This window comes from Maniola jurtina, chromosome 11 (genome assembly GCF_905333055.1).
Source record: "Maniola jurtina chromosome 11, ilManJurt1.1, whole genome shotgun sequence".
NCBI classification, from domain to species: Eukaryota; Metazoa; Arthropoda; class Insecta; order Lepidoptera; family Nymphalidae; genus Maniola; species Maniola jurtina.
In genome coordinates this window covers 6038302-6054746 of record NC_060039.1, presented here as the reverse complement: position 1 = coordinate 6054746, position 16445 = coordinate 6038302, and the positions used below count along the sequence as shown (strand labels likewise).

Genomic DNA, 16445 nt, shown 5'->3' with positions numbered 1-16445 from the left:
CGTGAAGGAGTAACAAACATACACACACACACACACATATACAAACTTTCGCTTTTATAATATTAAGTGTGATTATGGTTGATGGAGTTCTTTAGATTTCTTAAATAAATAACATAATGAATTGAATCAGCGTTGTGGTTATATACGACCAAGTGCGAGTTAGACCCTACTTACGGAACCCTCGCGCACCGAGTGTTCCGTACTTGGGCATTTTTTCCCGACATTTTACATGATAAATCAAAAACTATTACGTATAAAAATGAATAAAAATCCTTTTTAGAATGTACAGGTAAATCCCTTGCATTTCATAACTCACTTGGTACAGTTATCTTTGAAAATTGAAACATTTTAATTGTTTTGTTGTGATGTAACCACTAATTCACGGGTTTCGGATTTTTTCCTTTACTTGAGCTATAAGACCTACCTGCCAAATTTCACGAATCTAGGTCAACGGGATGAACCCTATAGGTTTTCTTGACAGACACGATAGACGGACGGACGGACAGATGGTCAGACAGACAGACAACTAATTAGTGATCCTATAAGGGTTTCGGTTTTCCTTTTGAGGTACGGAACCCTAAAAATACTAAAATATTGTTTTTTTATGATTTTCTTTTGTCCTTTTTTAACCGACTTCCAAATTCGGTCCGTTTTTTTATAATGTACACTGATTTTTTCGAGGTATGTGGACCGATTTGCAATTTTTTTTTAAATCAACTGTAGTTTCCTTAATCCTGATGCTGAAGGATTACTGCCCGCCTAAGTTATCACGATTCAGGAAGTGTCCATAATGAATTAGTTAATATTGAAGGTACCAAGCAACGACACTCCAAGTCCCAACTCCTCAACCCTGATGATGCATAGTACAGCACTCCTAAACTATAGTGATTCAGGAATTCCAGATGGTGCAATATTATTATTTTAGGTACGAAGCATAGACTAGATCAGTGATGGGCAAACTACGGCACGCGGGCCAACTCCGGCCCTCGGGCCCCCGATCCCCGATATATTATGTTATAGTTAGTATTATATATACAAACAGGAATGGCTTTCCTAATTTCTCTTTCAGTTAAAATTAGATAAAACTTATTAGATTTTCAACATTGACATTTTCAAGATATTCCCTAAACTTGAGAAGATTTTATCTGGCAGTCTTTGTGCTACAGTTCGACAAGGCTCTCTTGGCGTGTGGCCAAAATTGGAACTTATTCACCGCCATCTTGTGAAGTGTCATGCTGCCCTACGTCAATGTGCTGCCCCCATAGAGATATGGCTGCTGGGCTGCCCCCTTGCATGTGTGTTGCTAAATAAAAAAATCGAAATGTCACTTTTTTTTAAATTTGAGAAATTCCAGTCCCTGAAAGTCCCTGGCCTATCAATGGTTTTTATGATTCTTTTTCAATGTACAAACAAGAACAGCTTTCCTAATTCTTTCAGTAAAAATTAGATATAACTTTCTCGATTTTCAACATTGACATTTTCAAGATATTCCCCAAACTTGATAAGAATTTAGTTGATGGCAGCCTTTGTGCTACAACTGCGCTCCCCTGTCAATGTCACTCAAGTGCCAAGAGAGTCTTGGTCTTGTCGGACAAGCTACGCCCCTCTGTAAATGTCATCCAATTGCCAAAAGAGCCATGTCGGACTGTACGTTTATTTTTGGTTAATCTATTCTAGGGAGTAGGGACACAATATGACCTAGTCGGGCTAAGTAAGTTCTCATGTATAACTTAAAAAAACAACAGTCTTATTTTATTACAACAATTTAGTTCTTTATTAACAAAATAATAACAAACTAGTGCATTTTTGAAGTTAGTTTACTGCATTTTTTGGAAACCAGTTGGCAACACTGCTATTTTTGTTATTTGACATATCTGTCAATTAACCCTGACAGTGAGTGACTGTCGACTGTGCTGCTGTCGATATCACAGACCAATAACATATTTTATTTACATTTTTAATTAGCAAATTGCATCTATGAATTGGTTGTGTTAAAAATATTAAACTCACCATGATAGGACGAACAAAATCCGTAACGAGAACAAAGGTTAATTGATTACTTATTATAAACACTGAAAAAATAATTTTCAAGATGATATTTTCGAAGTCAGCGTTAACATTAGTTTGTGTTTTATTATTGCTTTTGTCTATATTCATGGCAAATTTATTAAATATAATCGCTATAAATAATAACTTTTACGCTGAGAACAAAAGCCAAGGAGAGAATTTCACTAAATATTTAGAAGAAAAGTATGGAAAAATGACAGATACTGCTGATAATCTAATGTGGTTTTTGCAAGTAAGTAAATACACTAGTTTTTGAAAGAAAATGGAAAGATGAGCTAATTGGCACATCACCATTATCACCCCCGCCTATCAAATCTACTCTGTCTTCCCTTGTTTATAAATCAGTTTTGAGGCCTACTAGGTATGATAACCCTGGCTTGGGTACTAATTATGAATGCGCTCAACAGGAACCTCCCAAGCGCAGCTAGCTTATTGCTGCTGCCTGCTAGCAGTGTGTTGCCTCTACAAAATGTATGAAAAATGCAGCTTCTTGCTGAAAATGTTGTGGTGTGGTCCATTTGCATAGGGTCTCTAAAAGATTTTAAATTTTACAGAGTATGACTGAAACTTCTTTTTGTTTCTTCCATGTTATAAATAGGTTTACAATTTATATTATGTTATGAAGTGGTCACAAACAGATTTTCATAGCATTAATCATCTTTTTTACCCTTACACTTAATTTGATTTTCATAGTCAAGTCTATTGCACAATGCTTACTCAGTATAAAACATTTTGATGTTTTATACTAAGTAAGCATTGTGCAATAATGTTAGAACAAAGGTGCAATGACCTTTCTTATCTTTTCTTTGTGTTTTATTCTTACATAATTATGTAATTGAAAAAATATGTTTCGCAATTTACATAAAATATACCTTGGGAATCCATATCCAGGGAAATGAAGCGGGCATCAGCTAGTTCTTTATGATATTAAGCAGTGATAGCCTAGTGGTACACAAACTTTTTTTAAATTGATTTATTTAGATACAAGTTAGCCCTTCACTCCAATCTCCCTACCTTGGCTCCTCCCTATACAATGATGCAGTCTTAGACAAAAGCGGGTTAACCTGGAAGTTGTATGGCAGTTTTTATTAAACTCACATCCCCTTCAGGTTTCTACATGGCATTGCTAAATCACTTGGCAGCATGGTTTTGCTGGTAGGGTAGTAACTAGCCACAGCCAAAGCCTCCCAAGTCCCACCAGACCAGACACAACAAGAATTTTGGCAAACAATATTGGCACAAACATCCAACTTTTTTGGTGTTTATTGTTTTTTAACCAAAAATATCAGTTGTCATGATGGTAAAGGAAAACATCTTGAGGAAACCTGCATACCTGTTCCCCATAATAATCCCAAAAATACTGAAAGTCTGCCAATCTGCACTTGGCCAGCACAGTGGACAATGGAGTCCTCTCATTTTGAGAGGAGAACTGTGCATAGTGCAAATAGTAGCCCAGTAATGTCTTGTGGATGAAGTCATTCTTGAGTACTATTCGGTTATTAATTATTATATTAGGTAATTATTGTGTATGAATTCATCTTTCATTACTTGTTTAGATTTCTGACATACACATCAGTATATTCCGTGACCCAGGAAGAATATCTCAGTTTCAACAGTTTTGTGACAGTACTGTAAAAAAAATTAAGCCTCTCATTGTATTGGCAACTGGAGACCTCACAGATGCAAAAGCAAAGGATAACCTGGGAAGCTCTCAAGTGAAAACAGAATGGGTCTATTATTACAATATTGTAAAGGAGTCTGGGGTCACAGAGCACACCACATGGCTAGATATAAGAGGGAATCATGGTAAGTGGAAAAGTTAAAAAAAATATTATTAGTTTGCTTGAAAACAGTTGTATACTCATAATTAACTGGAAGGTTTCTTCTTCTCCCTGTCCTTAGCGCACGCTATGTAGGGTTGGCAAAGCATGAGTTCCACCCCATTGACACATTATCCTCTCTCACACACAATCCAACCATATTTTCTTTGGACTTTTTCTTTTCTTTGGTCTTCTTCTCCTGTTTTCTCCTTTCACAAGCATATTTTATAATTGAATGATTTCTGTACTTACATTAAATATATGTAGGTACATACTTATTTTGGAAATTTTAGTCCGAGGAAGCATTATTATGTACCTACATTATAGACTTCAAAACTGTTCTTTTACCCTCTTATACTCATACTGTTACAAATACAATAATTGATCTTTATTTGAATGAAATTCATATTCAGTTGTCTGTATTTTATTTTCAGATAATTTTAATATTCCAACCTTAAATTCTCAAGAGAATTATTTTAGAAACTTTTCAGTGCAAGGAGGCACTCATTCAAAATCATATGTTCATATTGTAGAATATAATGGCCTTAGAATAGCATTTTTGGGTATCGACGCATGCCCGGAGCCTGGATTGCGGCGACCCTTTAACTTTATTGGTATCTTGGATGCCCAAGAACAGCAAAATATACAGCGATTGAGAAATGAGGCGGACAGCAAGGCTGACCACATCGTCTGGTTCGGACACTATCCAACATCTTGTATATTGTCAGTAGAACAAGACTTTGAAAAACTGAATCTAAGGCAACTCATGGGAAATACTAAGGGATCCCAGGCTTATGTGTGTGGTCACCTGCATTCCATGGGAGGAATGATTCCAAGGATGTATACCAAACATAAAAAAGGGTACTTAGAACTTGAACTGGGTGACTGGAAAGATAACAGAATGTATCGGTTGGCCGCCATCGACCATGGATTATTTTCGTTTGTTGATCAAAAGCACAATACTTGGCCACTTGTTCTAGTAACAAATCCGAAGCATGCTCGATACAATTTGCCCGGGCGTGAGCCGCTTCAGTTAATACCCGAGTCAACTCACATCAGAATATTAGCATTTAGCGATGTCAACATGGAAACTGTGCAAATATCTTTTGACAACATCAGTTGGATGAAATGCAAATGTACTAAAGGGCCACTTTACGCATGTCGTTGGCTGCCGCACCTGTTCTCTACGGGAGTGCATAAATTGTATGTTTCGGCAAAAGATGAAATGGGAAAAGAAACCTATTTAGAGCATCCGTTTTCATTGGATGGGACTGTGGTGCCATTTGAAGTAACGCCTAGATTTTTACTCATGGTAGACGCTGGTGTAGTGGTAAGTTAGACTTATGTAATACAACAGTTTATAATAATTTGCCATTTTACTAGCCAGTAGAATTCAACAAAATATTTTTAGTTTCAGGCACTGTTTGGAACTCTTTTGATGATTAATGTGTTGCCGTTAGTGATATTGAGGTTACAGAAGCGACCACCAAAATATAGAAGAAAATGCGGTCGCCAAATACTACGTAGAGTTTGGCTATTGAGCAAAATCAATCGGATATTCTATCCAATCGCACTCTATGCGATTTACTTACCCTTCGGACCATGGGCAATCGGGGAACTTATAGAGGGGTACATAGGAACGATATTCGCGTGGGGAATATTAATCAAAGGTTCCTATCTACCTGAGCCATTGACATACATGTATGGCAGTGTACAGTTAATGTTTGTGCAGATACCACTCATTTTCGTATTGGCCCAATGTCTGGAGACTAGACTTATTGGTCAAAATTTGAGATACTACCAACATCTTATAAAACATTTGCCCTTCATTTTTCTTTTATCAATACAGTCATTATTAGCATACTTTTTCTGGTTGGAATATGGCACAATGGCATTTTTGTTTGGGCCTTTAAAAACTTGGAGTGTAGCCTTGAGCGTATGGTTATGGTACAAAACTTTGACTCTGCCTCCTGAACTTTGCAGGTCAGTAAAAAGGGCTTATTTTTTATTTCTTTCTTTATAATTTATATTTTTTTGACTAACTTATAAGCTGATAATCCATACTAATACTATAAATGTTTGTCTGTCAGTCTGCTAGCTTTTCACGTCTCTTCCGTTTAACCAATTTTTATGATATTTGGTACAGAATTAGCCTACATCCCAGGGACTGAAGTTTTTTTATCATGGAAAATCAAAGAGTTACCACGAGATTTAAAACCCCTAATCCACGCAGTCGAAGTTGCGGGCACCATCTAGTAATAATACTAAAATGCCTTCTACAACTTGAAAAGGTTTTAAATATTTTGAACAAGTAGGCAATAAAAAGGTCGTTATTATGTTTTTGTATGCCTAATGTTATCTTCTTATATTTTCAGGTATCTGATCAGATTGAATGAAACACCGTCGTAAATGACCAGAAAGTATTTTTATATCGCATTTCTACAAAGTAACATATTGTTGTATGTGAGAAAGCTGTATATAATATTATTATATGGATAGCGCATAACTGAGTAGGCTCCTGCGGCAGTTGAGCGGTGCGGAAGAGTGACAGTTGTCATAAGTTGACGAATCACTGAGCTCTCGCGTCACGTTATCACACCCCTTTTTTTTCGTGGGAAATCCTCATGGATACCACCGCGCCCGGGGAGGCACGGAGGTTATGTCGGACTTTTACCGACTAAAGGTCCGTTCAGACAGACCGGCTCGGACAGAATCGGACGGTGCTCTTCTTTTCACACAGACCTCCAGCGCGCGTACGGTTGGAACTGGCCGGAGCGACCAAGCTTTGTTTCACATAGACCGGCTGGAAGAGCACTATTCAAGCGGCTACGCTGCGCTAATGCGGAGTACGGAGCTGTTCGGCTGCGCTAGAGCGGAAGAGCGCGTCAGCAGAAATCATACGTAGCCGGTCGGCTCCTTTTATTTTTTCACACTAACCGCGTAAGGTTTGCTCTCCGGCATTCTCAATAACAAAAAAGGTGAACTGTAAAAATAAACCTTATTTCAACTATCCAACACTCTATTTTAATCGCTATCAAAATCTGCGGTCCGGTCCGAGCAGGTCTGTCTGAACGGACCCTAAAACCCCACGGCGTTCCACGCATCGCCTGATGGCCAGGTTACGGGGCCAAACACGCCATCACACCCCTTCCGCAACACTCCACTACTGCTGGTACCTACTCAGTTATATGCGTTATGCCTGTACTTAGTCATTTAAGTTTATGACAACGCGAGTATTTATTTGCACCAAAGTTCGTTTGAATAGGAGAAAGCCATTCCAAAATAGCTTTTTGTAAGCTTGAATAAATGTAGATATTTTTATTAAAGACTTGATGTTGTAATGCAATGATATATTTATTTAAATATATAATGTTGTGGACGTAATTATTGTTGAATGTGTTACTGTTTGGTATGTCAATGATATACTTATTAATACATGTTTTGTATTCTTAAGTTGTGGCTAATTCTGTTGTACACAATCTCTTAACTGAAATGACAATTTGAAATGTGTATTTGCTATCCCTTTTATAATGCTCAATGCGGAAAAGCATAACACTATATTTAGACTGGATTTAGTCAATTTAGATGCGAGATTGTACGACAAAATTACCGACAAGTTTTAAAATAGTACAATGAGTCAATCATTTTATATTTTAAAACTTTCCTAAGCACATCAGAAAATTAGTGAAAAATTGTGACGACCAGTGAAGTCAGTTTTTTAGGGTTCCGTACCTCAAAGGGAAAAAGGAAGGAACTCTTATTGGATCACTTTGTTGTCTGTCTGTCCGTTTGTCTTTCTGCTACCTTTTCACCGCCCAACAGTTTAACCGATTCTGACGAAATTTGGTATACAGTTAGCTTATATCCCGGGGATGGACATAGGCTACATCCCGGAAAATCAAACAGTTCCCACGGGATCTTTAAAAACCTAAATCCACGCGGATGAGGTCGCGGGCATCCTCTAGTTCTACATAAAGGTGTTTGGTATATCTTATACGATGGTACGGAACCCTACGTATGTGAGTCTGACTCGCATTTGACCAGTTTTTTCATTATTTTAGTTATTTCAGTCATTGCAAAGAAAAATATTACATTTACTTAAATGAAATATATTATGTAAGTATATATTTTGAGGGCAATTCTTTAGTCATTTATCATTAGTTGGTAATTAATAAAATCGTGCTATTTTTGCTTTCTGCTTTGGACTGTTCTAGTAATTGTAAAATAAGAAAATTTCGCTAAACTGTAGACTTGAGTGTGATAAATTATTTATTTAATAAAACTCTGGCGAGAGTGATTCGTGCGGTATATTGATTTAAAATCATTTATTTGCATACTAAAGATAATTTATGGTCTCATTTTATCATTTAAAATATTATATTTCCTAAATTATAAATGCGTTGAACGCAAGGAACATAATTTGAAATCTTGTTGGATTTTTATGTAAAATAGTTATTTGTTCAACAAGATAGCAAAATTCTTCAAAAAAAGGATTCTAATAATCCTTCGCCCACTCGGGGTTCAAACTAGGCACTCGCGGCAAAAATGAATTTTGCTATCTTGTTGAACAAATAACTATTTTTGCTCTAACATCTATTTCATCATGGATAATATTCATTATATTTGCATCAAATAGAGTCATATTATTTTATCAATTACTTCTGCCAGTACACCTATTGTACTGAACTTAACATGGAATGAATAATAATCTTCCTAAGACTACCTATTTTTCAAAATTGAATAATTCTCTGGATTCGATGTAAGTTCTATAACTTAAGAGTAGGTATTCTTTTTTATATAAATATATAGCAAACAAGCGAGCAAACGAACAGGTGGTTCACCTGATGTTAAGTGATTACCACCGCCCATGCTGAGGAACCGCCAATGTTTTAAGGGCTTTTCAGGAATTTGTTAATCCATCCCCTATGTTAATTCTTTTCAAGTATTAAGTTCATTTTAGTCAAGCATTAGTGAGGGAGTTATTTTTAACAATAATAATTATTTATTTATTGATCAATTGTTGTAACACACTTGGCACACTATAGTTTACATAATGTAATATTGATGTTATTTTAAAACTTAAGATCACAGTACCTATGGTGTATAAAAAAAAATAGATAAATAAAGTATTTTCTGTGATAAAATATTTTTTATTTACTTATTTATTGCTTTTACTAGCTTATTCCCAAGACTTTGTCGGCGTGGACTAGGTTCACTTTTAAACCCCTATTTTACTCCCTTAGGGGTTGAATTTTGAAAAATCTTTCGTAGCGGATACCTACGTCATAATAGCTATTCTGCATGCCCAGCCCGATCAAAGATTAGTTTTGTAATCGATTAACTATAAAACTGAACCGATTTTAATAACTCTTTCACCATCAGAAAACTACTTTATCCAGAAGTAACGTTGGCTATAAGTATTATCTAAGTATATGTATATAGGGATATCAAAATTCAGCTAATCTATACTAATATTATAAAGAGGAAACCTTTGTATTTTTGTATGTTTTATTGAATAGGCTCAAAAACTACTGGACCGATTTCAAAATTTCTTTTACCATTACTTAGAGGGATTCTTCCGAATCCGTATAGGCTATATTTTATCCCGGAAAACTACTACGCACGGGGCGGGTCGCTAGTAATTCATAAATAAGAAGAAATACACAGCTCTTATTAAAAAAAGTTTTATTACAAAAGTCACAATGTTGTGTACAAAAATCACATACCTATTAGGTAATAATGTATGATAAAATATGTGAAACAGTCTAAGTATACCTAGGTACCTAAATCTATAAATATTTTATAAAAAAATTACCTATACTATTATAGGGTACCTACATCATATTGTATTAATACCTATAAATCAACCCCTTGATGAGAGGTGAATTTTTCTATTACACAATCGTCACCCATGATCGTCGCAAATCTTCAATGGGATCTGACGATTCACGTGATGCGCAGTCTATCTACGGGCTCTATCAGACGGACTCACTCAGTCAGTTACCGCAGTCCGTCTAATGGAGCCCTAACTCACCAAAAACATGCCAAAAACGCATTGGAAGGTTCGCCATGTAATAATAATATAAACGTACCTAGTTACCTTACCTAGTTACCTATATCATGTGTGGAAACGTATCATACCTACCTAATTATAATAACTGGCAGGTACTTATACTCGTGCAGTAACGCATTCAAAGTCAGAATGAGAAAATTCACTAACGTTCAGTCCTTGCAAATCAAAAAGGAAAATGATACACATAGGTAGGTACACCAATTTTTTCCCCTAAGTGCCACAACAAAATCAATTAAAAACAAATAGGTGGTAGGTAGGTACTAGGTAAGTATAGTTCGCGACAGGTCGACATGGCAATCCTATCCCCACCCCGATTGAATATGTATTAATATTGCATCAAAATATTAAGTGTAGTATCTTAGACGTCACAATAATATGACGAAAAGTCATTCCTATTCTTAGCTTGAATGCATTATACGTACCTACCATTGGTACCTACACACAAACCGCTGAGTCCTAAGTCCCTAAAACCGAGCCGCCTGTGCCGGATTGGCACGTAAATATAAAGTCGGTAAGCCCTGTGGATGATTTGCTAACTCCCTGGTCAGGGTCAACATAACACTGAATGATAGTCCATTTGACATTCCATTGGCGGTTTTCTTCGAAACATAATTTTATTGTCACGCAGTGAAGCAGCAATGTAGAACCAATCAATATCATATGAGCTCGGTGGCTATCATTGTCTTACCACTGAGTTAGCGAGCCTTTAGGGCTTGTACACAAAACTGCGATACGACGTCGCATCGGAAAAACCTGCGAGCTCGCACGTCGCGTTGCAAGAACTTCCGAATTGATCGAGCATCAAATTCGAAGGAATGGTCACCTTATCGTGGAAGGAAGACGCCTTGCCGCACGAAATCGCATCGCAGCAATTCGTGTCGCAACTTTCTGCGTTGCGAATTCGCATCGCGTCGCATCGCAGTTTTGTGTAGGTACAGTCCCTTACCCCGCTGATCAGGGATCACGCGCGACGCGCGACGGTAAACAGCAGCACTGCGGAACGTCATATTGAGCAGGACACGCTTTGGCGTCTCTACCGTCGCGCGTTCATTCAATGACTTATGAAAATGATGACAGGGGTAATTTTCAGAATTTTCCCATATCCATTATGTAAAAGTATCACAAATCTCATTTTCGGAATGTAGTTATTTTACTTATAAAATCGAGTAGCACCTTAGCCTTAAGTATCACTATTATACAAACTATAAATAGCGTTATCATTATAATTATATTAGTTAAAGTTATTAAAGCCTTTAACGCATTGTCTTTAAATTCATGCAACACTATCTACACGCCTTATAAACTCTGTATTTCAAAACGCACATGAGTGATATTTTCAGAAGTACAATCCATATAATTAATGCTACTACGTCGTTAGTAAAGTTTTGCGACAGTCCTAAGTGATCTAAATACTTGCTCGGATTTTTGAATATGCAGAACACCGTGTGGCACGGCAATTTCTCGCGATTAAAACCGTATGCAGTTTGAAGGAATGCGTCGAACGCGTAACGGAAATATGATATTAAAGCGAATGGTTGTAAGTAAGTTGGCATCTCTTTGTAGGGAATGAAGAATTCGGAGAACATCAACATAGGAATGTTTGCAGCAGGAATGACGAAGAGTCCCAGCTGAAAAAAAAAGGAACACCTTGTTGTTAAAACTTTAAATTATTTTTATGTTAGGCACGGTTTACAGTTCACTAAAGATACAGGTCGCACTTAGGTAAGTAGGTACCTGTTGCTGTTACACAATTGGGGGTGCAACTTGGGGCAGGACCTTCACATCAAAAGTCTAGGAAGAATTTTATATGTCCGCGCCACATCTCCGAGTAAATTGCGCCTAGAAGTGGAGTGAGGGTGACTTTGCGAGGACACATGTCTCCTGGAGTACCTAAGCTTGGCGATAGTTATTCAAAATATACGCGGCTCAGGCTCAGCTCAAGTCTCTGAAGACTTCTTACCTAATAATCTTCAAATATTATAACTAAGTACCTAAGTGTATTAGGTAGGTATACTGTATACTTTAAAAAGTAAAATGACAAGAAAAATCGATGTCGATTTAAGAAGGTACAATAAATCAGCTTTCTACGCGTGTAGAATTGTAGATAAAGGATAATTACCCAGTCATTGATTTTTGATAAGAAAGGTCATTTACCTTGACTCCGCACGCAGCTCCTACTACGAGTCCGAAGGTCTGGGCCAGGACGGTAATGAGGATACAGATGACCCACGCCAGGCCCAGCCTGTAGGGCTCCAGGGGCTGCGACGTTAAGTACCACGCGGGGAAGACGAATACCGTAGCACACAATAACTGAAATTAATTAATAACATTTAGTTACACGGAAGTGGTTTTTGGAAGTAGTTTCGATAACTGCAAAATGTGACTACTAGATGGCATTAACAGTCGTTTTAGTACTGAGTGAACGTACACAAGTCACTGGCAGCAAGCGAACCGTGGCTTAGCGGTCAGAGTTGGGTGCGAATCCAAGAGACGCAGGTTCGAATCCTGTCGGTTCCGCAATTTTTGATAGATAACTATGTATTTAAAAATTATTCCTTGGAAGTGTAGGTTAAAACACTATCATAAAAATTATAAATAGGTACTTATATGAACCATCAAAAAAATCATGTTATTTTTCAGCCTTTTAGTGGTTCGAGACAAGAAAATCGGCCAATGCTAGTCAGATGTGCACATGAAGGTAGACCATAATAAAGGAAATAACACTTAATTTTTTTATTTTATTTTTCATGGTGGCTATTTTGCAAGTTTTACTATATTTTGTAGTTATAGCGGCAAAATTTCAAATTTCCTCCCTTTACGGTTCATGACATACAGCCCGCTGACAGACAGACCATTGGCACCCTTCGCACGGAACCCTATAAACAAAGTACCATGCAATGCATTACCTGTATTGGCAGATCCACTATTATCTTAGAAGCACAGTAGGTGGACAAATAATACCACTTGTTGAGGTGTTCCTGAAGCACCACCGTAGATTCCGTAGGAACTGTAACAAGGGAATTTGGCGAACCAATATTAAGAGGGCTCTCTCCGTCACTCGTTTCATACAATCGTAGTTCCAATTTCATTTGAACATTAAGCAACCAAAGTCCATGAAATTTTGCAGACATATTCTAGAAACTAATATCTATGTCTGTGGTTTTCCAGATTTCTGTTAAAATATTCGGTTTCAAAGTTATGCGGTCTTTAAAATTTACATACAAATCTTGGAATCCCTGTAATTTTAAAACTACATATTTTTAGAAAAATCTAAAACACCACAGACACAGATATTAGTTTCTAGAATATTTCTGCAAAATTTCATGGACTTTGGTTGCTTAATATTCAAATGAAATTGGAACTACGATTGTATGAAACGAGTGGAAACGAGTGACGGAGAGAGCCCTGTTAATAAATAATAAGGAATCCAAAATTTATAAATCCCCTTTAGACGAGCCTCTGAGTAGAAACAATAAAATTAGCTATAATAATAGGTTGAACTCGAAACAATAATTACCTTGATAATAGGAAACAAAACCTTGTTACCTATTATTGTAATAGGTAGCTTAGAATCAGGACTAAAGATAAGTAGATAACGATATCATCTTACAATAATTTTATTGTTAAATAATTACAACTCAGATAGGTATCTGGTAATGTATTTAACACCAAACAATAATTTAATAGGTGTATGAGTAAGTAATTAGGTAATTTGTTCTCAGATTGTCTAGTTGACCTCTAACGGCTTGGATAGAAAAAACTGTGTACTGCACAGATGTAGGGTGAACTAGCAACCGGTACTACTGACTCGATTTTAACAAGTTTACAAGGATAAAGGAAAAACTTGTTTCCTTTAGGTAAATAGTGGTACCTATACGCCTGCCGGTGTAGGTGAAGTGAAGATTTCGTTTTAAACTAGATAACTCTCTTGAACTCTGACACTGCGGAGCACGAAGTAGTAAATGCCTAGTACCTAGTACCTACCTAGTAAATACCTACTTATAGAGTGAAATTGTCAAAAATTTGAGATAGCACAGGAAAACATCGTGAGGAAATCTGCATGCCTGAGAGTTCTTCATAATGTTCTCAAAGGTGTGTAAAATCTGCTAATCCGCACTTGGCCACCGTGGTAGACTATGGCTCAAACCCTTCTCACTCTGAAAGGAGACCCGTGCTCTGTAGTGAGCCGGCGATGAGCATGATGATGATGACGTTCCTTGTACATAGGGTAGCCACCCGCAACTTCTTCATTTACGGGTTACCAGCATCAATATACGGGTTTTAGATTTGTTTACGGAAGACGGTGCTTTTTATTTAGATTTTTTTAAATAGGTACTTATTGGTTGAAGAAACAGCTTTTTTATTAAGCTCTTCATTTTGTTAAACAAATGTATAAAAATGTTTGCATGTTAATTTAAAATTATATTTAACTTATAATTCCGCCTTTTTCGGCTACGCGAGTCCACATTGCCGCACAAGGAAAATATTGTTTCTACATCAGGGTTTGGTTTCGCCAGCCAGCTTCGGCTGAATTTGCAAAACATACGGGAGCTTTTATTTTATTTTCCCAATTACGGGTTTCTGTATTATCATACCCTGAAATACGTGGTAGGTAACTGGTAACCCGTAAAATTCGGGGCATCTGGCAATCCTACTTGTGCATATTCCAAATCATACACACGTGTGCCTGGGTTACTTACAATTTTGTATCGTTGGCATAGCATTCGAGAAATACAGGAAGAGCAAGAAGAAGAACAGACAGCCCGTGTTGGACATCACGCGGCTGCCTTCACTGCCCGCGCCGTGGTACAGCGCGCCCAGTAAAAGCGCTACCAAGAAATGGGTGGTAACTCTTATCTGAAACAGGAAGACGAAGTTGTTCAAAAGGATGTGCAAAAATTCCGTCAATAGCTATAGTATCTCGTAGGAATTTGATGAGGATGTTATTTTTTTTATCTGGGTGCAAAGGTAGAGGTGGGTACAAGGCAAATTAAGGCAGATCCAAGCGTAGCGTGTTTAAAAAACCGGCCAAGTGAAAGTCGGACTCGCGCACTGAGGGTTCCGTGCTCAGGTATTTTTTCGACATTTTGCACGATAAATCAAAAACTATTGCGGGTAAAAAAAAATAAAAATCTGTTTTAGAATGTACAGGTAAAAACTTCCCCTTACCCAACTTAACTTATGATACCCCACTTGGTACAGTTATCATAATTTGCAAATTTAATCACATTTTAATTTTTTTAAATGAGGTCACCACAAATTCATGGTTTTCGGATTTATTCCTTTACTTGTGCTATAAAGCCTACCTATATCTAAATTTTATGATTCTAGGTCAACGGGAAGTACCCTATAGGTTTTCTTGACAGACACGACGGACGGACAGACAGACAGATTGACAGATAACCAAGTGATCCTATGAGGGTTCCGTTTTTCCTTTTGAGGTACGGAACCCTAAAATTATGTAAAAGTAAATTAAACTTTAGCTGTAGCTAACGGCGATGTAGAAAGTGTGAAGTAAATTCTCCGCATCGTATGTACATAGGAATGGTATATACTTTATTGCATCACAAAACACAAATGTTACAAAAACAAGAAATAAAAATAATATTTTAATAATTTAGATTTTAGATGTTATAATTGTTAATTTATTTTAATTATTTAAGTTACGTTTTATTGAATACAAGCAAACAGTAAAAAACAAGAAAACTTATTATTGTAGGTACAAAAAGGTCCTTATCTATTCTACCTATATGTAATAGTAAGATCGTTCTTTCTTCTCTCTGGGCTGGTTTCCCCAATTAAGCGTTTCCGATACTATGTTATTAGGTATGTCTCTACTAAAACCTCGGAGGTCGAGGTAAATTATGACCCAGAATCTAATACTCTATTTAATAAATTAAATTGCTATAGTGTGGAGCTAAAGTGTGGAACAATTCTCTGCATCTTTTCAGGGTTACTCTTATCAGTAACAGGATGACAAAAATGGGTAACAGGCGATGTGCAAAATGCCGGTAGTAGATAGATGATAATGAGGATGTTATTGTTTTATCTGTGCATGCAGAGTGACCTATCATGTGAGATAGATATACTATATTATTATGTATACTACAACCTCGGGGATCAAGGCAAAGTGTGGCAGAGTCAAAGCTCAGTGACGCGTTTTATTAAACTGTAGGTACTTTAACTGTACTATTATAATGCAGGTGCAAAGTATGGACTAAGGAGCAAATTCTACGTGTCTATTGACTTGGGTGACAAGTCATAGAGTACAAGATATCTACCAGAACCTTGGACTCCAGCACCGCCTAGCAATAGAGAAGGCTGTGACTATGACTATGGACTAGGCACAATATGGCGGTAGGATCGAAATACAGTAACGAGACGCGTATTCCTAAAATGTTCCAACTGGAATATATTCTGGATAGTTTTTCATTTTGTTTAACGAAAATTATTATTACTGGTTCATTATCCACTTACGCAGTTGA

General features: G+C 37.0%; 2 protein-coding genes across 5 annotated transcripts in view; one reads left to right on the top strand and one right to left on the bottom strand.

The window, feature by feature from the left end:
• The first annotated feature begins 1888 nt into the window (after positions 1-1888).
• LOC123869614 (transmembrane protein 62-like) lies at positions 1889-7091 on the top strand. Its single transcript, XM_045912593.1, has 5 exons — positions 1889-2299; positions 3624-3873; positions 4322-5217; positions 5299-5870; positions 6263-7091. Exons 1-5 carry the CDS (start codon positions 2093-2095, stop codon positions 6294-6296), a joined length of 1959 nt encoding a protein of 652 aa, XP_045768549.1. The 5' UTR covers positions 1889-2092; the 3' UTR covers positions 6297-7091.
• Positions 7092-9555: 2464 nt separating this feature from the next.
• The window catches only part of LOC123869616 (ATP-binding cassette subfamily G member 4-like), a 30753-nt gene continuing 23863 nt past the window's right edge, over positions 9556-16445 (bottom strand). For all 4 annotated transcript variants that reach the window (XM_045912595.1, XM_045912597.1, XM_045912596.1 and 1 more), the window contains 4 exons: positions 14661-14817; positions 12867-12967; positions 12115-12270; positions 9556-11588 (listed from right to left, as the gene is read on the bottom strand). In XM_045912595.1, coding sequence (XP_045768551.1) covers positions 11244-11588; positions 12115-12270; positions 12867-12967; positions 14661-14817 — 759 coding nt within the window. In that variant the 3' untranslated portion in view covers positions 9556-11243. The remainder of the gene's footprint in view (positions 11589-12114; positions 12271-12866; positions 12968-14660; positions 14818-16445) is intronic.